The sequence below is a fragment of the Martes martes genome, assembly GCF_963455335.1.
Source record: "Martes martes genome assembly, chromosome: 9".
Taxonomy (NCBI): domain Eukaryota; kingdom Metazoa; phylum Chordata; class Mammalia; order Carnivora; family Mustelidae; genus Martes; species Martes martes.
Genome location: NC_137896.1, coordinates 79,767,094 through 79,789,537, shown reverse-complemented (window position 1 = coordinate 79,789,537; position 22,444 = coordinate 79,767,094). Strand labels below are relative to the sequence as shown.

General features: G+C 39.8%; 1 protein-coding gene across 2 annotated transcripts in view; it reads left to right on the top strand.

Moving 5' to 3' along the window:
- The window catches only part of FAM161A (FAM161 centrosomal protein A), a 33,389-nt gene extending 11,201 nt beyond the window's left edge, over nucleotides 1-22,188 (top strand). The window contains exons 2-7 of one of the 2 annotated variants that reach the window (XM_080813522.1): nucleotides 1,505-1,743; nucleotides 10,159-11,328; nucleotides 11,669-11,836; nucleotides 13,728-13,827; nucleotides 21,018-21,172; nucleotides 21,618-22,188. In XM_080813522.1, the coding sequence (XP_080669648.1) occupies nucleotides 1,505-1,743; nucleotides 10,159-11,328; nucleotides 11,669-11,836; nucleotides 13,728-13,827; nucleotides 21,018-21,172; nucleotides 21,618-21,756 (1,971 nt within the window). In that variant the 3' untranslated portion in view covers nucleotides 21,757-22,188. The remainder of the gene's footprint in view (nucleotides 1-1,504; nucleotides 1,744-10,158; nucleotides 11,329-11,668; nucleotides 11,837-13,727; nucleotides 13,828-21,017; nucleotides 21,173-21,617) is intronic. The other variant, XM_080813523.1, reaches the window with a different exon arrangement.
- The last annotated feature ends 256 nt before the right edge of the window (nucleotides 22,189-22,444 follow it).

Sequence of the window (22,444 nt, the reverse complement as noted above, 5' to 3'; positions counted from 1 at the left end):
TTAAAAAGCAAAAACACCACACCTCTAAGTATTTGTATACAGTTGATGTTCTGAGTTTTCCTATTAAGAGAAGCTTCTCAATTTTATTTTCTAGAGTGTTACCGGATTGTTATATATTTATAATTTTCTATGGCAAATAAGGTTTTCTCATTTTGAGTCTATTTCAGGCAGTAGGTTAAATTTAAAACCATGATCAGCAGCCTTTTATACACCCCATCATAAATAATTTAAACTGTTTCTCAACTGAGAAACTATTAAGATTTTTTTATTTATGGAGAAAATGGGATTTTACCTCCTTAGTTGTTTCAGTTAAAGAACTTTGAAAGGAGGGCACATGGGTGGCTCACATGGTTGTCTGCCTTTGGCTTAGGTTGTGATCTCCAGGTCCTGGGACTGAGCCCCACATCGGGCTCCCAGCTTACCAGGGAGTCTGCTTCTCCTTCTGCCTCTGCCTCTCCCTCTGTTCTCTCTCGCTCTCTCTCTATTGAATAAATAAAATCTTAAATTAAAAAAAAAAAAAAAAGAACTTTGAAAGGTATGTGAAAGGAGTGAGGGAGGAAGATAGACCCTTTTAGGCATGCCTGTCTATACCATAGCTGTACTGTGTGCAGTCTCTGTACTATACTACTCTTGTTCTCTTGTCACCCTCAAAGTTTCTGTCACCCATGGGAGCTGTTGGCTCTTGTTGCCACAGAAGTGGCTTTTCTGATGGTCCCTCCTACCCTCTCCCACACCCTCCTATTCCCTCCTGAGGCATCAAGGAGGCCTTCTCCCTGGACCCTTGGTGACCCACTGAGAAATTTTTTCCCCTGTCCCCATTCTCCCATTTCCCTGACTTCTCTCTTTCCCTGTCTTTTCTCCAGTGGCACACCTTTGGGGCCCACACTTCAGGACCCCAGCTAAGGGTGGGTATTGGGCTGTGTTTCACCAGTTTGCAGCAGGAAGAACTGTTTTTCTTCATCTCAGTTAAAACTTACAACTCAGAAGGAGGTTCTTTATAAAGGGTGGTTTGGGTCTATCCTGTTATGGTGTATGAACTGGGAATTTAAGCATCCTTTATAAAATGAATTAAAAAGCATTTATTTTCTGGCAATTTGGTGTCTGTCTGTCTCTCTCCTTTTTTTTTTTTTTTAAATATTTATTCACTTATTATAGAGAAAGGGGGGAGAGGCAGAGGGAGAGAGAATCTCTAGCAGACTCCCTGCTGGGCAGGCAGCCTGACTCAGGGCCGAACCCACAACCCCAAGATCATGACTGGAGCCGAAAATCAAGAGATGGACACTCAAATGACTGAGCTACCCAGGTGCCCCATCTCTCATTCTTAATAAAATATCATTAGTGGATAGTCCACAAGTAACTTATATTCCATTATGTGTATGTAGCCTACAAGTAACGTATAACCTAATTAAATGTACGCTTTAAGAGGCAGCATTGGGAATCGGAGTCAATTTAATTTGTCTTTCAGTTCTAAACACCATATAACAGGTTTTTTACTTCCTCCCAGGCTGATTTTAACACCAACATTTCTGAGGTGGACGAACAAACACATATAAGCAAGGAGGAGTTTGTGGACTTTTCTGATATATACCACTCGAATGAAGAGTATTTTAGGAAGCTAGAAGAGCTGAAAGCTGCCCATTTGGAAACTATGGCAAAGTTAGAGAAGATGTACCAGAATAAATTAAATTTAAAAGAAGTTCAGCCAGTGATCATCAGGGAAGAAGCTTCTAGTGTCTCTTCTAGGTAAGTTTGTACATAACGTTGTTTGTGGGCTATAAAATGTATACTTAAAAGTGCAGAACCAGACTATTCAGAATATTTTTTCTCAACTCTCCCTTTGTACTTTTAATGATATACAGAGGTTGGACTGTATTCAAAACGTGTAATGGCTTGTCCACCAGTACCTTCTTGTTTTGAGAGTCATTTAGTCTTTTCTCACTGACCTGCCACTCAAAGAACTATAGATATGTATCAAAATATTTAGTCTTGGCCATTTTGATTTTTATTTATTGTTATTTTTTAAAAGAGTTTTAAGTATTCTCTACACCTAACGTGGGACTTAAACTTACAACCCGACATCAAGAGTCGCATGCTTTACCAGCTGAACCAGCCAGGCGCCCCTAGTCTGGGCCATCTTTAAAAGATAAATATTAAAATTTAATTTCAAAAGTCCTTTATATTATGTGGATTAACATGAGCTCAGCAGCACTTGGGTGGCTCAGTAGGTTAAGCATCCTAACCTTGATTTCAACTCAGGTCTTGATCTCAGGGTTGTGAGTTCAAGCCCCATGTTGGAACTCCATGCCTTTGGGCTCCATGCCTAGCATGGAGCCTGCTTATAAAAAAACAACACAAAAAACACAAGTCATTAAAAATATAAAGTATAGGAACAGCTCTCTCTCAAGTGCTCCCACTCTTATATCTCAAGAGTGTACTTTTTGTTTTTTCTTTTTTTTTTTTTTTTTTAAGATTTTACTTATTTATTTGACGGAGAGAGAAAGATCACAAGTAGACAGAGAGGCAGACAGAGAGACAGAGGGAAAGGGGGGAAGCAGACTCCCTGCTGAGCAGAGAGCCTGATGTGGGCCTTAATCCCAGGACCCTGAGATCGTGACCTGAGTCGAAGGCAGAGACTTAACCCACTGAGCCACCCAGGCACCCTGTACTTTTCGTTTTGATAAACTTTCCATTTCTGTTACTTGAAAAAATAATTAAGTTAAAAAATAAATAAATTACACACACACACACACGCACACGCACACGTGCACACTCCCACACACAAACAGTTCAGGATTGAGACATAAATCTGATTCAGGTTTTCAAAATAGTCTGTAATTTCTGGACCCATTTCTCCTATGAACTCTCTTGTTTTTGAAACTTCAGGCAGGTCTCTTAACTCATCCAGTTGGTCAATGCTAATTATGCATCTCCTGTGTGCCAGAAGTTGCCTGGACACTGAGGAATGAAAAATCAAGTTGCCCTTAAGGAGCTCAAAAACTAACTAAGAACCAAAAATTGTGATACAACTTGATGTAACAGCGTTATGGAGACAGAAGAAGAAGCGACTGATCATGTCATGGTGTTGGTAGAGAGATGCAAGCAGGAATTGTCTATGGAACTGTCATATCCAAGTTCAGTATTAAAGGAGGAGTAGCTATTGCAGATGGAGGAAGCAAGGAATGGGCTTCTAGGCCACAGAAACCATGTGTGCAGAGGCATGGCAGTATGAGACTTCATGGTGTGTCCGAGGAACTTCATATGGTTGGATATGACTCAAGATTGGTAACTGAAGGTAGAGAGAGGCAAGAGGTGAAACAGGAAAGGTAAAAGGGGACTAGTCTTTTTTTTTTTTTTTAAGACTTCATTTATCTAAGAGAGAGAGAGAAGATGAGAGAGAAGGGGAGGAGTCAAGATGGCGGAGAAGTAGCAGGCTGAGACGACATCGGGTAGCACGAGATCAGCTAAATAGCTTATCTAACCATTGTGAACACCTACAAATCCAATGGGAAATCGAAGAGAAGAAGAGCAACAATTCTAGAAACAGAAAATCGACCACTTTCTGAAAGGTAGGACCTGCGGAGAAGTGAATCCAAAGCCACAGGAAGACAGACCGCGGGGGGAGGGGCCGGCTCCCAGCAAGCGGCGGAGCAACGGAGCACAAAATCGGGACTTTTAAAAGTCTGCTCCAGGGAGGGACATCGCTCCAGAGGCTAAACCGGGGGGAAGCCCAGCTGGGGTCAGCGTAACCCCAGGTCCCACGGGGTCACAGAAGGATAGGGGGTGTCTGAGTGCCACAGAGCTCGCAGGTATTAGAGCGGGGAAGCCGGCTACAGCGACAAAGCCGAGGAGTGAGCTCTCAGCCCGGGGTTACCTTGTGCCGGTCACAGGCTGGGTGGGCTCGGAGCGCGGCCGGAGGCCACGGAGACGGAAGCGACCAGGCGCATTTCTCCAAGTGCCAGCGATTGACTGCTTTCCTACTGGCGCGACCACAGGCCAGGGAGGCAGGGCGGTTGGGCGCTTTTCTCTGAGGGCGCACTGAGGAGTGGAACCCCAAGCTCTCGGTTCCTCCAGGCCGAGAGATTGGGAGGCCGCCATCTTCATTCCCGTCTTCTGGAACTCTATGGAAAGCGTTCAGGGAACAAAAGCTCCCGAAAGCAAACCCGAGCGGATTACTTAGCCAGGCCCCTCCAAGGGCAGTGCAATTCTGCCTGCGGCAAAGACACTTGAGAATCACTACAACAGGCCCCTCCCCCAGAAGATCAACAAGAAACCCAGCCAAGACCAACTTCGCTCACCAAGAACTGCGGAATTCTAGAGGAGGAGAAAGCAAATCTTATTTGGACAAAATGACAAGGCGGAAAAACTCACCACAAAAAAAAGAACAAGAGGCTGTACTGAAGGCTGGGGACCTAATCAATACAGACATTGGTAATATGACAGATCTAGAGTTCAGAATGACTATTCTCAAGGTTCTAGCCGGGCTCGAAAAAGGCATAGAAGTTATTAGAGAAACCCTTTCCAGAGAGATAAAAGCCCTTTCTGGAGAAATAAAAGAACTAAAATCTAACCAAGTTGAAATCAAAAAAGCTATTAATGAGGTGCAATAAAAAATGGAAGCTCTTACTGCTAGGATAAATGAGGCAGAAGAAAGAATTAGTGACATAGAAGACCAAATGACAGAGAATAAAGAAGCTGAGCAAAAGAGAGACAAACAAATACTGGACCACGAGGAGAGAATTCAAGAGATAAGCGACACCATAAGACGACACAACATTAGAATAATCGGGATTCCAGAAGAAGAAGAAAGAGAGAGGGGAGCAGAAGGTATATTGGAGACAATTATTGGAGAGAATTTCCCTAATATGGCAAAGGGAACAAACATCAAAATCCAGGAGATGCTAAGAACGCCCCTCAAAATCAATAAAAATAGGACCACACCTCGTCACCTGATAGTAAAATTTACAAGTCTTAGCCACAAAGAGAAAATCCTGAAAGCAGCCCGGGAAAGGAAGTCTGTAACATACAAGGGTAAAAACATTAGATTGGCAGCAGACCTATCCACAGAGACCTGGCAGGCCAGAAAGAACTGGCATGATATATTCAGAGCACTAAACGAGAAAAACATGCAGCCAAGAATACTATATCCGGCTAGGCTATCATTGAAAATAGAAGGAGAGATAAAGAGCTTCCAGGACAAACAAAAGCTGAAAGAATTTGCAAACACCAAACCAGCTCTACAGGAAATATTGAAAGGGGTCCTCTAAGCAAAGAGAGACCCTAAAAGTAGTAGATCAGAAAGAAACAGACAATATACAGTAACAGTCACCTTACAGGCAGTACAATGGCACTAAATTCATATCTCTCAATAGTTACCCTGAATGTTAATGGGCTAAATGCCCCAATCAAAAGACACAGGGTATCAGAATGGATAAAAAACCAAAACCCATCAATATGCTGCCTACAAGAAACTCATTTTAGACCTGAAGACACCTCCAGATTTAAAGTGAGGGAGCGGAAAACAATGTACCATGCTAATGGACATCAGAAGAAAGCTGGGGTGGCAATCCTTATATCAGATCAATTAGATGTTAAGCCAAAGACTATAATAAGAGATGAGGAAGGACACTATATCATACTCAAAGGGTCTGTCCAACAAGAAGACCTAACAATCTTAAATATCTATGCCCCTAACATGGGAGCAGCCAACTATATAAACCAATTAATAACAAAATCAAAGAAATACATCGACAGTAATACAATAATAGCAGGGGACTTTAACACTCCCCTCACTGAAATGGACAGATCATCTAAGCAAAAGATCAACAAGGAAATAAAGGCCTTAAATGACACACTGGACCAGATGGACATCACAGATACATTCAGAACATCCATCCCAAAGCAACAGAATATATATTCTTCTCTAGTGCACATGGAACATTCTCCAGAATAGACCACATCCTGGGTCATAAATCAGGTCTCAACCGGTATCAAAAGATTGAGATCATTCCCTGCATATTTACAGACCACAATGCTCTGAAGTTAGAACACTCAATCACAAGAGGAAATTTGGAAAGAACGCAAATACATGGAGACTAAACAGCATCCTTCTAAAAAATGATTGGGTCAACCAGGAAATTAAAGAAGAATTGAAAAAATTCATGGAAACAAATGATAATGAAAACACAACGGTTCAAAATCTGTGGGACATAACAAAGGCAGTCCTGAGAGGAAAATATATAGCGGTGCAAGCCTTTCTCAAGAAACAAGAAAGGTCTCAAATACACAACCTAACCCTACACCTAAAGGAGCTGGAGAAAGAACAACAAAGAAAGCCTAAACCCAGCAGGAGAAGAGAAATCATAAAGATCAGAGCAGAAATCAATGAAATAGAAACTAAAAAAACAATAGAACAAATCAACGAAACTAGGAGCTGGTTCTTTGAAAGAATTAATAAGATTAACAAACCCCTGGCCAGACTTATCAAAAAGAAAAGAGAAAGGACCCAAATAAATAAAATCATGAATGAAAGAGGAGAGATCACAACCAACACCAAAGAAATACAAACAATTATAAGAACATACTACGAGCAACTCTACGCCAACAAATTTGACAACCTGGAAGAAATGGATACATTTCTAGAGACATATAAACTACCACAACTGAACCAGGAAGAAATAGAAAACCTGAACAGACCCATAACCAGTAAGGAGATTGAAACAGTCATCAAAAATCTCCAAACAAACAAAAGTCCAGGACCAGACGGCTTCCCAGGGGAATTCTACCAAACATTTAAAGAAAAATTAATTCCTATTCTCCTGAAACTGTTCCAAAAAATAGAAGTGGAAGGAAAACTTCCAAACTCATTTTATGAGGCCAGCATCACCTTGATCCCAAAGCCAGAGAAGGATCCGACCAAAAAAGAGAATTACAGACCCATATCCTTGATGAACACAGATGCGAAAATTCTCACCAAAATACTAGCCAATAGGATCCAACAGTACATTAAAAGGATTATTCACCACAACCAAGTGGGATTTATTCCAGGGCTGCAAGGTTGGTTCAACATCCGCAAATCCATCAATGTGATACAATACATTAATAAAAGAAAGAGTGAGAACCATATGATACTCTCAGTAGATGCTGAAAAAGCATTTGACAAAGTGCAGCATCCCTTCCTGATTAAAACTCTTCAAAGTGTAGGGATAGAAGGCACATACCTCAATATTATCAAAGCCATCTATGAAAAACCCACCGCAAATATCATTCTCAATGGAGAAAAAGTGAAAGCTTTTCCGCTAAGGTCAGGAACACGGCAAGGATGTCCGTTATCACTACTGCTGTTCAACATAGTACCAGAAGTCCTAGCCTCAGCAATCAGACAACAAAAAGAAATTAAAGGCATCCAAATTGGCAAAGAAGAAGTCAAACTATCACTCTTTGCAGATGATATGATACTACTTGTGGAAAACCCAAAAGGCTCCACTCCAAAACTGCTAGAACCTGTACAGGAATTCAGTAAAGTGTCAGGATATAAAGTCAATGCACAGAAATCAGTCGTATTTCTTTACACTAACAACAAGACAGAAGAAAGAGAAATTGAGGAGTCAGTCCCATTTACAATTGCACCCTAAGATACCTAGGAATAAATCTAACCAAAGAGGCAAAGAATCTATACTCAGAAAACTATAAAGTCCTCATGAAAGAAATTGAGGAAGACACAAAGAAATGGAAAAATATTCCATGCTCATGGATTGGAAGAACAAATATTGTGAAAATGTCTATTCTACCTAAAGCAATCTACACATTTCATGCAATCCCTATCAAAATCCCACCCATTTTTTTTAAAGAAATAGAACAAATAATCCTAAAATTTATATGGAACCAGAAAAGACCTCGAATAGCCAAAGGAATATTGAAAAAGAAAGCCAAAGTTGGGGGCATCACAATTCCAGACTTCAAGCTCTATTACAAAGCTGTCATCATCAAGACAGTATGGTACTGGCACAAAAACAGACATATAGATCAATGGAACAGAATAGAGAACCCAGAAATAGACCCTCAACTCTATGGTCAACTAATCTTCGACAAAGCAGGAAGGAATGTCCAATGGAAAAAAGACAGCCTCTTCAACAAATGGTGCTGGGAAAATTCGACAGCCACATGCAGAGAAGTGAAATTGAACTATTTCCTTACACCACACGCGAAAATAGACTCAAAATGGATGAAGGACCTCAATGTGAGAAAGGAATCCATCAAAATCCTTGAGGAGAACACAGGCAGCAACCTCTTTGACCTCAGCCGCAGCAACGTCTTCATAGGAACATCGCTAAAGGCAAGGGAAGCAAGGGCAAAAATGAACTATTGGGATTTCATCAAGATCAAAAGCTTTTGCACAGCAAAGGAAACGGTTAACAAAACCAAAAGACAACTGACAGAATGGGAGAAGATATTTGCAAACGACATATCAGATAAAGGGCTAGTGTCTAAAATCTATAAAGAACTTAATGAACTCAATACCCAAAGAACAAATAATCCAATCAAGAAATGGGCAGAAGACATGAACAGACATTTCTGCAACGAAGACATCCAGATGGCCAACAGACACATGAAAAAGTGCTCCACATCACTCGGCATCAGGGAAATACAAATCAAAACCACAATGAGATACCACCTCACACCAGTCAGAATGGCTAAAATTAACAAGTCAGGAAATGACAGATGCTGGCGAGGATGCGGAGAAAGGGGAACCCTCCTACACTGTTGGTGGGAATGCAAGCTGGTGCAACCACTCTGGAAAACAGCATGGTGGTTCCTCAAAAAGTTGAAAATAGAACTACCCTACGACCCAGCAATTGCACTACTGGGTATTTACCCTAAAGATACAAATGTAGTGATCCGAAGGGGCACGTGCACTCGAATGTTTATAGCAGCAATGTCTATAATAGCCAAACTATGGAAAGAACCTAGATGTCCATCAACAGATGAATGGATAAAGAAGATGTGGTATATATACACAATGGAATACTATGCAGCCATCAAAAGAAATGAAATCTTGCCATTTGCGATGACGTGGATGGAACTAGAGGGTATCATGCTTAGTGAAATAAGTCAGTCGGAGAAAGACAACTATCACATGATCTCCCTAATATGAGAAAGTGGAGATGCAACATGGGGGGTTAGGGAGATAGGAGAAGAATAAATGAAATGAGATGGGATCGGGAGGGAGACAAACCATAAGTGACTCTTAATCTCACAAAACAAACTGAGGGTTGCTGGGGGGAGTGGGGTAGGGAGAGGGTGGTGGGGTTATGGACATTGGGGAGGGTATGAACTATGGTGATTGCTGTGAAATGTGTAAACCTGGCGATTCACAGTCCTGTACCCCTGGGGATAAAAATACATTATATGTTTATAAAAAAAATAATAATTAAAAAAAATAAAATGAGAGAAAGGGAGAAAGCACAAGTGGGGGAGGAGCAGAGGGAGAGGGAGAAGCGACTCCCCACCAAGCAGGGAGCCTGATGAGGGCTTGATCTCAGGACACTGGATCCTGACCTGAGCTGAAGGCAGAGGCTTAACCATCTGAGCCACCCAGGCACCCCATATTTTTTTTTTAAGATTTTATGTATTTATTTGAGAGAGGGAGTCCATAAGTGGGGAAGTGGCAGAGGGAGAAGGAGAAGCAGACTCCCCACCAAGCAGGGAGCCTGACACAGTGCTTGATCTCAGGACCCTGGGATCCTGACCTGAGCCAAAGATAGTTGTTTAACCAACTGAGCCACCAAGGTGCCCCAGACAGGGGCTAGTCTTGAAGGACTTTATAATCTAGGCTTTGTTACAATGGCAAATCATAGAAAAGTTTCAAGAAGGGGAGTGACATGATGTTTGCTTTAAGTTGGTTACTCTGGAAAACATGTGGAGAATTTAATAGAGGTTAGCCACAAGGAGCCTTTGCTGCCTCAGGTTCCCCTGTAAAATGAGAGAGTTGAATTAGATAATTTATAGACATCTCTTAGCTCTATTCTAAATAAAGGTGATAATTATAAGGCCTATCTATCCAGTGCCTATCTTCTGAATATACCTTGATCTTTTAGTTCTTAATTTTTATATCTGGTCACATGCAACTGAGAGTGTGACTTTATTATTCTTCTCATACAGGTCTGATTCAGAAAAGAACTCCTATCACACTATCTCGTTAATGACATCATTTTCAGAGCCTGATTTAGGACAGTCTTCCTCCTTGATTATGTCTTCCTCTGAAGATGAGTTGCCGAACTCAGTAAAAGAGTATCCTGAGAAAAAGAGGGTGATGAGCTATGCTAAAGAACTCATTAACAACATGTGGACAAATTTTTCTGTTGAAGATTATATTCGGTATAAAGATGCTGATTTCCCGGCAGTTGAAAAAACAAAGAAGAAACCAAGAGAATGGGTGCCAAAGATTACAGTACCTGAGCCTTTTCAAATGATGATTAGGGAACAGAGGAAAAAAGAAGAGAACATGAAATCTAAATCAGATATTGAAATGGCACACCAAGTGCTCAGAGAACAAGAAGAAGAATCAGAGTGTAAGAAAAAATTTCGAGCCAATCCAGTTCCTGCATTCGTCTTTCTCCCCCTTTATCATGACATAGTCAAGCAAAATGAAGAACGCAGGAGGCGTTTGAAGGAAAAAAACAAAGAAGCTCTTTTGGCCTCACAAAAACCATTTAAGTTTATTGCAAGGGAGGAACAGAAGCAAGCAATCCGGGAAAAGCAGCTGAGAGACTTATGTAAGTCTAAAAAGAAAACAAATCAATTTAAGGCCAGACCTATACCTCGATCTACTTATGGCCCAACATCCGATGAAAAGTTAAAAGAAGAGGAGCTCTATAGAGAGGTTATGATGCAGCTGAGGGCCCAAGAGCTTTTACAGTATTCATCTCCTCTGCCTTGTAGGTCAGGTCACAGAAGCTGTGCTCCGAGGAAGCTCAAGTGTCCTGAACAGGTTGAAAACTTGAAGTGTAAACATGTGTTGAGATGCCAGACTGCCGATTTTGAAGACCTTCCTGAGAGATACCGGAAGCACCTCTCAGAACAGAAGTGTTCAAAACTCCTAACTGTTGGCCGTAAACCGCCTGGTCTTCGTGCAGCCTCTAACGCATCCACTAAAAGAGAGAAAATTCTGGCAGACATTGCAGCAGATGAAGAACATTTAAAAGAAACACGGCCTAATCTCTCTCCAAGGCACAGACTGACAGTAAGAAGTGCAAGTGCAAAGCCTGTGCCTTGTAACTACAACCCTCCAGTGCCCACAGTGTCTTCCAGAGGAAGAGAGCAAGCCACGAGGTAAATGACTAGGATGTAGTGCCAGCTGACTCACGGCTGCTAAAATAGTGTTTGTAGCTCTATTGATTTTTGTGTTGGTCATTTGGAAAATAGGAAGAAATAGATTTGGTAATATATTTTACTATATAAGGCAGAGCATTTTGCCAGAGAGTGTCCTTCTAAGAAATGAGTATCTTTTCCATTTTATGAATCTCCAGGGATAGAAGATAGTCAGCCTGTTGATTTCCAGTTGCACAAGTCAGAGCCTTTTTTCAGTGTTTAAATTTTCCCATGTTAAATCTTTGCTAAATCACGTTCTCATTGGCTTAAAGTGAATTAAGCCTTAGTTTGTTGCCCTCAGGAGATCACTTGAGGAAAAGAAAATGTTGGAAGAAGAGAGAAATCGGATCCTAACTAAGCAGAAGCAAAGAATGAAAGAATTGCAGAAACTCCTGACAATCCGGGCTAAGGCTTATGACTCACATCAAAGTTTAGCTCAAATGTCTAAATCCAGAGTCAAATCTCTCAGGTATCATAAAAGAATCCTGAACCTCCAGATCATTGGTTTTCAAACTTTCTTTCTTAATCAGCAGATACAATATATGAACAGATTAATTAGTATTTTAGTTTCTGGATTCAAGTTGCTATCAGTTACACTCAACGCACAGACACATACACATTCACACTCACTCACTCACCTTACCTCATGGTGAGGACTATAATGCCATGTTGATGAACTGAAACGTTTTATACCATGGCCATAGTTAATAGTTGTAACCGTATGTCAGTATCTAATCTTTTCTTTTACTTTATACTATGTTTTTTTTAAAGTAGTCTCCATGCCCAGTGTGGGGCCTCAATATGACCTGACCTGAGACTAAGAGTTCTATGCTCTACCGATTGAGCCAGCCAGGGGCCCCTTCTTTATACTATTTTTGATAGCCCAGTACAATATTGAGAAAAAATCTTTTTCTTTTTGGTTTTTTCTTTTTTTTTTTTTAAGATTTTATTTATTTATTTGACAGAGAGACAAGCAAGGGGAGTGAGAGAGGGAGACGCAGACTTCCCACTGAGCAGGGAATCAATCCCAGGACCCTGGGACCATGACCTGAGCCGAAGGCAGACTCCCAATGACTGAGCCACTCAGGCGCCCCTTAAGTTTGTTTTTGTAATTCCAGTATAGTTAACAGAAAAATCTTGATTCATACAGATAAAGCTCTTTTTTTAATAGTTTGCCATGTAAACTCAGAATATTCTTCAATAAATTGATCTGTCAGAGAGCTTTGTTCTAAGGTCTTCATGAAATCTGATATCACAAATGAACATGTTGATGTCAATTAACATCAGTTATGTGATGTGTCAGTTAACACGTGTATGTGTTCAGCGTGTGTGTTGCATTCATTGTAGTTCTAATATAAAGAAATATAAATAAATAAAAATATTTGCAGAACCCCTTCACAGAGCACTGGAATTCTGCTGTACAAAGTTTGAAAACCAGTGTTCCAGAGGAACATTTTTCTGTAAAAATGTTCATGTTTAAGTAGGAAAATATCTCCCCCCAAAGCTGGGTAAGTAATATGATTTATTTTTAATCTGATTTATAAGTACCACCCAAATCTATATTTGCTTTTAATTATGAGTTACTCCTTTTTAAATACATAGTGTTTATAATAATTATTATATTCCTTTATAATATATATTATGTTTATATTCCTTATATCAGTGTAATTCGTGATAGAGGAGAAATTTGATGGAACTTGAGCAAAAATCTTTTAGAAATATACTCTTCACCCTAAGAAAGTAAACTGGATTTTTCATAATACCAATTTTGTGTATAATTAAGCATAATTATCATTCTGTAGTACAATTATCTTTTCTAATCCATGAAATCTTATTATCTTAATAGAGTTAGTATGTTTTACATAGAGGAAAAAGCATATTTTATTCATTATAGGATCTTGTGCAAATAGTAAGTACATTTATAGTGAATTTATGTATTTTGGTTCCTTTTCCTCTCTATGTCCTATTCCCTTATTCTCTCTTTTCCCCTGACCTGCTCGAATTTAATTAACTTTGCCACCAACCTATAGGAGATCTTTAGACTAAATTTTCTTGGTTTTCTGCATTTAAAATTGAGTTAAGAAGGCATTTATTCATCTCTTCAAGCCAATTTAATACATTATATTTTGAAAATTTCAGAAAATCAGAGTATCCAGACTGTTCCCAGGATGTAAAATGTGTGCTCTCACAACCTAGAGTTTTTATTCTGCGTTCCATAAAAATTTACCAGTCTAGGAAAGGAATTGTGGTAAACTGTAAGCCATGCTTGTAATTTAATTTCTGATTTGTCATCTAAGCTAAATGTTCTATATGTAAACTGTTATTTCTTTTAAAATTCCATTCCTTTTATTTGATTTTAGAAAGAGTGAAAAGGAAAGGATGAGAGAATACCAACGAGAACTAGAAGAAAGAGAAGAAAAATTAAAACACAGGCCGCTACTATTTGAAAGAGTTGCTCAGGTTGTGTTTGCTGGAATTTAAGAGCTTCAGTCAACCTTTTTTTTTTTAAACATCTCTAGATCCTAAGTTACAGTCCATTTTTCTTACATGTTATATAATTTATTGAGACATATTATTGTTTCTGTGACAGCTTCATCAATCAGTCAAGTAAGTTTGTGCTTAAATCTGATCAAAGCTAGTCGAGGAGGCATGTCAGCTTGATACAGAATGTGCTGCTGATGCAGTCATAGTCAGAATAATAGTTTCACAACCTGTTTTTCATGGCTGATCTTTTTTTTTTTTTGGTACCAACTTAGCCATATATTAAGGTGAGTCTTCGCAATATGATTTGGAAGTCCTTGAAAAATTAAAAAATGAAACAAAATGCTAATGGAATCAGATTTCTTTCTGCCAGGTTTTTTTTTTTCAGTTTCATTGAGATATAACTGACCTAGAGCACCATGTAAAGTTAAGATATACAGCATGTGACCTGACATACATATATGGCAAAACGATTACTACCATAAGTTTAGTTAAAAACCCATACCTCATATAATACCGAACTTTTAGGATTTACTAAAATCTGAACTTTGGGGATTTACTCTCTTAGCAGCTTTCAGATATACCATACAGTGGTATTAACTACAATCATCATGTTGTACATTACATTCCTAGTACTTATTTATCTTATAATTAGAGGCTTATACCTTTGACCACCATCATCTAGTTTCCCTAGTAACCATAAATCTGATCTGTTTTTCTATGAGTTTTTGTTTTTAGATTCCACATATAAGTGAGATCTGTAGCATTTGTCTTCCTCTGTCTGACTTATTTCACTTAGCATAAAGTCCTCAAAGTCTATCCATATCATTGCATATGGCAGGACTTCCTTTTTAATGGCCAAATAGTATTCCTTTGCACATATACCACATTTTCTTTAACCATTCATCTTTTGATGGATGCTTATGTTGTTTCCCTGTCTTGGCTATTTAATTAATGCTTCCGTGAATGTGGGGTACAGATATCTCTTCAACATAGTGATTTTGTTTCCTTCAGTTAAATACCCAGAAGTTGGATATCACTGGATTGTATCATATTTCTGTTTTTAACTTTTTGAGGAACCTCTGTACTGTTTTCCATAGCGGCCGTTCTATTTTACATTCCTACCAACAGTGCATAAGGGCTCCCTTTTCTCCACATCCTCACTAGCATAGCATTTGTTATCTCTTATCTTTTTTTTTTTTTAAGATTTTATTTATTTATTTGACAGACAGAGATCACAAATAGGCGGAGAGGCAGGCAGAGAGAGAGGAGGAAGCATGCTCCCCACTGAGCAGAGAGCCTAATGCGGGGCTCAATCCCAGGACCCTGGGATCATGACCTGAGCCGAAGGCAAAGGCTTTAATCCACTGAGCCACCCAGGCACCCCTCTCTTATCTTTTTGATACTAGCCATTCTAACAGGTGTGGGGTGATACCTTACTGTGGTTTTGATTTACATTTCCCTGATGATTAGTGACGTTGAGCACCTTTTCGGGTACCTGTTGGCCATTTGAATATCTTCTTTGGAAAAATGTCTGTTCAGATCCTTTGCCCATGTTAATTGGATTATTTCTTTTTTTGCTATTGACTTGTATGACTTCTTTATATATTTTGGATATTAACCCACTTTTCTGATATATCATTTGCAGATATTTTCTTCATTCAGTAGGTTGCCTTTTCATTTTGCTGATTGGTTTTTTTAAGTGAGCCTATAATTTTCATTCTTATCTACAATTACTGAAAGGACTTCCTTTTCATTGGGAAAATAATTTGGTCCTATGGACAGTGAGTCCTGATTTTACTAAATTTATAGTTGGTTTTACAATCTTCCCCTAAGAGATATCTATCCATTTCGCATCATCTTCTCCTTTGTACTCGGAAGGTAGGTGTTCTTATGGGTGACATAGCTTAACAATAGACAGGATTACTGGAGGTTACAGGTGCTGTGTTGTGAATTTCAAGCTGTTGCATTTGGAGCTTCCTGCCAGCATTACAGGACCACCCTTCTCAATGCATCAAGGACAGGGGACGTGGCTTTACCTATTCAGGTGAATTTACATATTCAGTCTCTCAAACCCTTTACCTACAGATTTGGATATAATTTTATGTAATACTTTTCATTTTAAGGGTGGGTTTCTTTTTTTAATATCTCAGTTTCAACTTCAGAGGGAAAAATACAGAAAAATTCTGTAGTGGAAAAATTCTAGTGGAAAGTGATTGACTTTAAGCTCAAAGTAGTTCTTTCCAGCTCCTAGCTGCAGGTTGTTATGTCTGTCTCTCTGTCTGTCTGGTGGTTATACCTACACAGATTTCCCACAGACGTCTACATTTATCTTGCCTCAAACTAGATCTTCCTCTTTGATTTCCTGTTTTTGTTGGGCCACAGTTTTGGTGGCTGGGAACCACTTTTCCTCCCTCTTTCAATTGGCACTGAGAGACCTGACAAGTTTTCTTCCTAAATAATTTTTGGATCTGCCTTTCTCCATTCCTGAAGATGAAATGCCATGTGAAGCCTCTATTATCTCCTCTCTGAGTTATTGTAATTGTTTGACTGTTTTTCCAGCCTTGCTCTTTGCAAAGCCACCCATTATATTTTCACTTTACCATTCCCGTTCCCTTGCCAAAATGTTAACCCTGGGTAGGTAGTAAATAACCTTTGGTAATGGTGACAGTCGTGCATTTTCATTGATTCATTGATTTCATTGATTGTACTCGTTCTCATTTTCAATGAATGGGATCAAGTCTTGTCACTGACTTCTTCAAACAGTACTACAAAGTGGGTATCCGTGTATTACTGAGGAAAAAACTGAAGTTCGAAGAAGGTAAGTAACTAATAAGGTTTATAGGTCGTCAGTAATGGAACTAGGATTGGACCCAAGTCCATCTGCTTCCAAACAGTTAAGACTAAGCTGTCCTGCCTTCTCCCAGAAGATACCTCCATGAGTCTCAGCATAGTGAGTAGACCCCTCTACATTCTGATCCCTGTTAACCTTTAATTGAGTAGATTCTAAATTCTAAACCAAATTCATCAGCCACAGCACTGCCCCCGCCCCCTCACCATGGACACCCTTTACTTTCAGACCATACCAGACCACTAGTTTCAAACTTGAAATCTTTATTCATGCTGTTTCTGAACACTCTTCGAGCCTCTTCCTGTTTTTCCTCCTGATCTTTCAAGTCTTCATCTAAAATCACTTCTTGCATTGTTTCCCAGGTCGGATTGGGTGCCCTTTCCTGTGTTTTTCATTACCCTTTGCATACTTCTGTCTTCACTCCTGCCTCACTGTGTGGGAATTACCTGTTTCAGGATCTCTCTTCCCTTCTAACTAGTTCCTTTTAAAAGTTGTGTTCAAATCTTTGTATTCCCAGCACCTAGCACCCAGGATAACGTCTGGCACAGAGGAGATGTTAATAAACATTTATTGAACCAAAACTGAACTGTCAGGATCAAATTAGCCAGATTGTGACCTCTTGCTTTTTTTCTGGGATTAGTGGTGGGGAGTGGAGTGGGGTTTGGGGGGTGCGGGGGAGTGGGGATGAGAGCACACCCCTCTTAGTGATGAGTCTCAGCAGGAGTGAGCAGTTGTGCCATGCTGTGAATCCTGCCGCTTCTAAGCACCAGAGAAAGTGAGGCCGAATATGTAGCGTGTGTGAAATTAAACCCATAGAGAGATTTTAAATGTTGAAAACATAGATTAGTATCACAGCTCATTCTACTTCTGCCACTTCTGGCCCTCACATATACTGGTCCCTTTATCCAAAAATACTTCTGTCTCCATATATACCCCCCTACCTCCCATAAGGACTTGTTACAAAAGAAGTATTCAGTAATTAAAGATTTTTTTATTTAATTTAATTAATTAATTTATTTGACAGAGAGAGATCACAAGTAGGCAGAGAGTCAGGCAGAGAGGTTGGGGGTGGGTGGGTGGAAGCAGGCTCCCCGCTGAGCAGAGAGCCCTCTGTGAGGCTCCATCCCAGGACCCTGAGATCATGACCGGAGCTGCAGCCAGAGGCTTAACCCACTGAGCCACCCAGGTGCCCCAAGAAGTATTCAGTAATTAAATAAGTGAAAGAGTTACTACAAATGAAACTTATGGTTATGAAAAGTTAAGTATTTTTCCCCCTTCAAATGAGGGCACTGATTGTAGACAAACTTTCATCATTGCATGTTATTTTGGTTTCCTGAAGAAGCAACACTAATTTTTTTTTCCATCTTTGATAGTAAGATCAAATAATCATACAGTTATTTTAATTGTTCCTTTTATCTCATAGTCTGTGCAATTCTTTGCATGGTGAAATGCGAGGAGGAAATGTTTATTTCAATTAAGAGTAATTATATACCATTCGCCTTGATAGGAAATATGTAAAAGTAATTAATTCTGTATGTAGAGTGACTGGCAGTGACTCACCATTGCTTTGGTTTTGTTAACACAAATTAGTGCAGCTTTTTCTTGCAGTCTGTTTTGCTGTGACTATTGCTGCTAATTAACAGCTGTTAATTGATAAATTCACTCACAACTTTGTGCATTATCCATTTATGAGTGTTAATTGTGATCTTGCTGCTGTTGAGTTGTTCTCTCGCAGAGTAAGGCTATGATCTGGGGCAGAACAAACCATTTTGTCCTACTTCTTGGAAATCACAGGGTTTACTAATTGAGTAAATTCTAAATTCTAAACCATGTTCAAATGAAGATTTATGAGCACTGACTTGGGTGTCATTTTAATCTCTTTTGTATTTAATTTGCGTATATCAGAGTATACTGTTCCTAATGCATTTAGAGTTAGGTCTGGGTTTTCTTTATTCTGCTTTACTGTCCTTGGAGCAGTTCTTATTTTCTCACTTTGCCATGACTCAGTTTCTCAAAGCTTGTATATTGGTGTTCATAGCCTCTGGATGCATTTTTTTAAAGATTTTATTTTTTTAGGGGCACCTGGGTGGCTCAGTGGGTTAAGCCTCTGCCTTCAGCTCTGGTCATGATCTCAGGGTCCTGGGATGGAGCCTCACAGAGGGCTCTCTGCTCAGTGGGGAGCCTGCTTCCCCAACCCACCCCCCGCCCCCGCTGCCTGCCTCTCTGCCTACTTGTGATCTCTGTCTGTCAAATAAATAAATAAAATCTTAAAAAAAAAAAAAGATTTTATTTATTTGAGAGCGAGAGAGAACAAGAGCAGGAGGGGAGGGAGAGAGGAAGAGGGAGAAGCAGATTCCCCTCTGAGCAGGGAGCCTGGTGTCTCACTTGATCCCGGACCCTGCAATCATGACCTGAGCTTAATTGACTGACTGAGCCACCCAGGTGCCCCCTGGCTGCATTTTTATTAACTTTTCTGAAAATCGTTATTCATAGTGGGTGCATTTTAACAACAGTTTGAGTGTGTTTTTAGTTTTCCAGAGCATCAGGAAATCACCAGTGACAGTTTATCCATTGTCATCAATCTGTTATTTTGGTTTCTCCTGTGCAACACTAGATGCCATGGCCCCTCATGACGCTGGAGTCCCTAGGTTAGCCAAGTAAATATCTGACACCTGCTTTGCTGAAGTCAGGTTTAAGTTACCTTCACACTCCATGATGAGCACTACTACTTAGAGAAAGCAGGATGGTGCCATGGAAAAGACCCAGGAAATGGTCAGGAGACTTGGTTCTACCACTCACTATCCTTGTGACCTTAAGCAAACTGCTTAATCTTAGTTGGAGTGGAGGGAGTGTTTCGGTTTCCTTATTTGTTAAATTTGGGGGTGAGACTGGGTTCCCTCCCACACCCTCTTCAATATGGGATGCCATTGGTGCACTGGAACTGGCCCATCCTAGTTACCTTGCTTCAGTTGGAGGACAAGATGGCAATTCTTTTTTTTTTTTTTTTTTAAGATTTTATTTATTTATTTATTTGACAGAGAGAGATCACAAGTAGGCAGAGAGAGAGGGGAGGAAGCAGGCTCCCTATTGAGCAGAGAGCCCGATGTGGGGTTCGATCCCAGGACCCTGAGATCATGACCTGAGCCGAAGGCAGAGGCTTTAACCCACTGAGCCACCCAGGCGCCCCAAAATGGCAGTTCTTGGCCCTATACTCATAGGAGGTAAAAGGTGACCAAAGCTGAGACACTAGTGTGAACCCCAGTCCTCCTGTGACCCTGGGAAGCCCGTGGTCTCAGGAACTGTGCTGACTCCTTCCTGTCTTGCTTCAGGTGTGAGAGGCTCATCACAATTTCACAGGTGCAAAAGCCAGGAAACAACATTCTGGAAATTTGAACCCAGTGCTAAATTCTTGTTCTTATTGCTGTATCCCTTGATTCCTCCGGATTAAAGATAACAACAGTGATGAATTTATCATCTTTGAGGGATTAGAGATATAGCATATAAAGAATAAAAATTACAGTAGGTACATAAACTAAAAGAACCCTCTGACAACTATCACAAACTTATTTTCTTCCTGGTGTTTCCAGATAGTCTTCAATAGTCATAAAGGTGTATTTTTTAAAAAGTATATAAAACAGGTAGAGTGCAAAGAATAACTATAGACCAAAACTCATGTGGCTACTACCTAGGTTAATAAACAGAATATGGCCAGCACCCCAGAAACCCTTTGTGCCCATTCCAGATCAAAACCCTCTCCTCTCCCAGAGGTAACCACCATTCTAATTTTTGAGATTAATTCTTCCTTGTTTTTGTTACTATTATTGCTTGTGTTTTGCAGTTTTACCATCCTGTGTATCTATTCCCACACAGTATAGTTTAGTTTCGCCCATTTGGGAACTTTATGTAAATGAATCATACATACTATATGTATTCTCTTGTGTTTTGCTTCTTTTGCTTAGTAGTATGTTCATGAGATCTGTCCATATGGTCATGTACAACTAGAGTTCATTCATTTTCATTGCTTATTTTACTCTGTTGTATGAATAGACCACGATTTATCCATCCTCTTGTTGAGAGATGTTCAGGGTTGTTCCAAACAGTAGTGTCCTGTGTATTTTGGTACAGGTCTTCTGGAGCACATATGTAGGAGCTTCTCTGGGTATAGGCCTGGGAGTGGGATTGCTGGTCAGAAGGTCTGCATACTGTCAGCCACCTGTGATTATTGGGTTTAATTTTCACTGGAGCTTTTAACTCATACGTTTTTAATGGAAATTTAAAGTCTTCTGTTCTCCTCTAAAAAGGTTTGTCTTTCCTATAGAAAAATGCAAGAATGGCAGCAGAAAAGCATTATTCTAACACCCTAAAAGCACTAGGACTGTCTGATGAGTTTGTTTCAAAGAAAGGCCAAAGTGGAAAAATAATTGAGTACTTCAGCAATCAACAGATGAAGAGTTTCGCTGAAGATAAAGAAAGGTAACATATATAAGATGTCTAAATGGTTTACCTTTGAAAAAATTCTTACCTGCCAGAAAGCATAAAATTCTGTCCTATATTTTTAAAAGATCTTTTAACCTAACAAAATACATGTGAACTGTTTGTAAAACATTGCTGTTTTAACACTTGGCACATTCAAAATGACATGGTTTTGAAGTATCTTATTTTTAAAGGAGAATAATTTAACTTTCTTACTGACATGAATGATGAAAATAATAAGATGTTTTCAAATGAAGTTTAAAGAGTCACTCAAGTTTGGAAATAGATAAGTTCCCAATTGGCACTTTTATAGAGTTTTCTTAATAAATTGGAGCTCATATACTTGAGGAAGGAAGACTGCATGATGGCATACATTGCAAAGGGTTTGTTGACCTTTAAACCAAATCATTTTTCCTTTGAAAGATTGATAAATTTCTTCCTCCAGCTTTGAGGAAGAAGAAAAAAGAGAAGAAAGAGAGAGTGGGGAGGAAAATCATTTTATTGATACGAACAGCCAGGATTCTTACAAGGAAAAAGAGGAAGCTGATGAAGAAAGCGGAGAAGAGAAATCTGTTAAGGAGTAACACAGTACCTGCGGGTCTCCCATCTGTGCCTGCACTGTTGATGGCGGCCGTGGGCCTAAGCATCCATGCTTGTGGTGTGAAGAACATCTATGAGAGCCCTCCAATAGGTACAGGGCTCTTAAGCAAAGTCATCTGTAACCTGAAAAGGCCAAGTCCAGCCAAACGGTTGTCGGGTCAGTTAGGGTAAGGCTTTGCCTAGTCAGGTTTTTTAATCGCTCCAGATGGTTTGCAACTTTGATCTTACTTGTATTTTTTTAAAAAGCATTTGAGAATCATAGTTGTCACAAACTGATTGGTTAGAAAAGTATGTGTTACTTCTGTATTTGGGGTGGAAACAAATGGCGTGGCATTGAGAGCAGAGAGAAGTATTGGCTTTTGGTGATTCCAAAAAATTTTTCCGGAAATACTGAATCAATAAATCTTCAAATTATACTATTTGCCCATTCTTTTCCTCTGTGATACATTTCATAAAATGAATCCTCACACTTGTTTTACTGGGTATTTAAAGTTTCTTATCTGAGCCATTTTTTTAAAAGTAATAAAATATAGAGGTGCCCGGGTGGCTCAGTGGGTTAAAGCCTCTGCCTTCGGCTCGGGTCATGATCCCAGGGTCCTGGGATCGAGCCCCACATCGGGCTCTCTGCTCAGCAGGGAGCCTGCTTTCCCCCCCTCTCTCTCTGCTTACCTC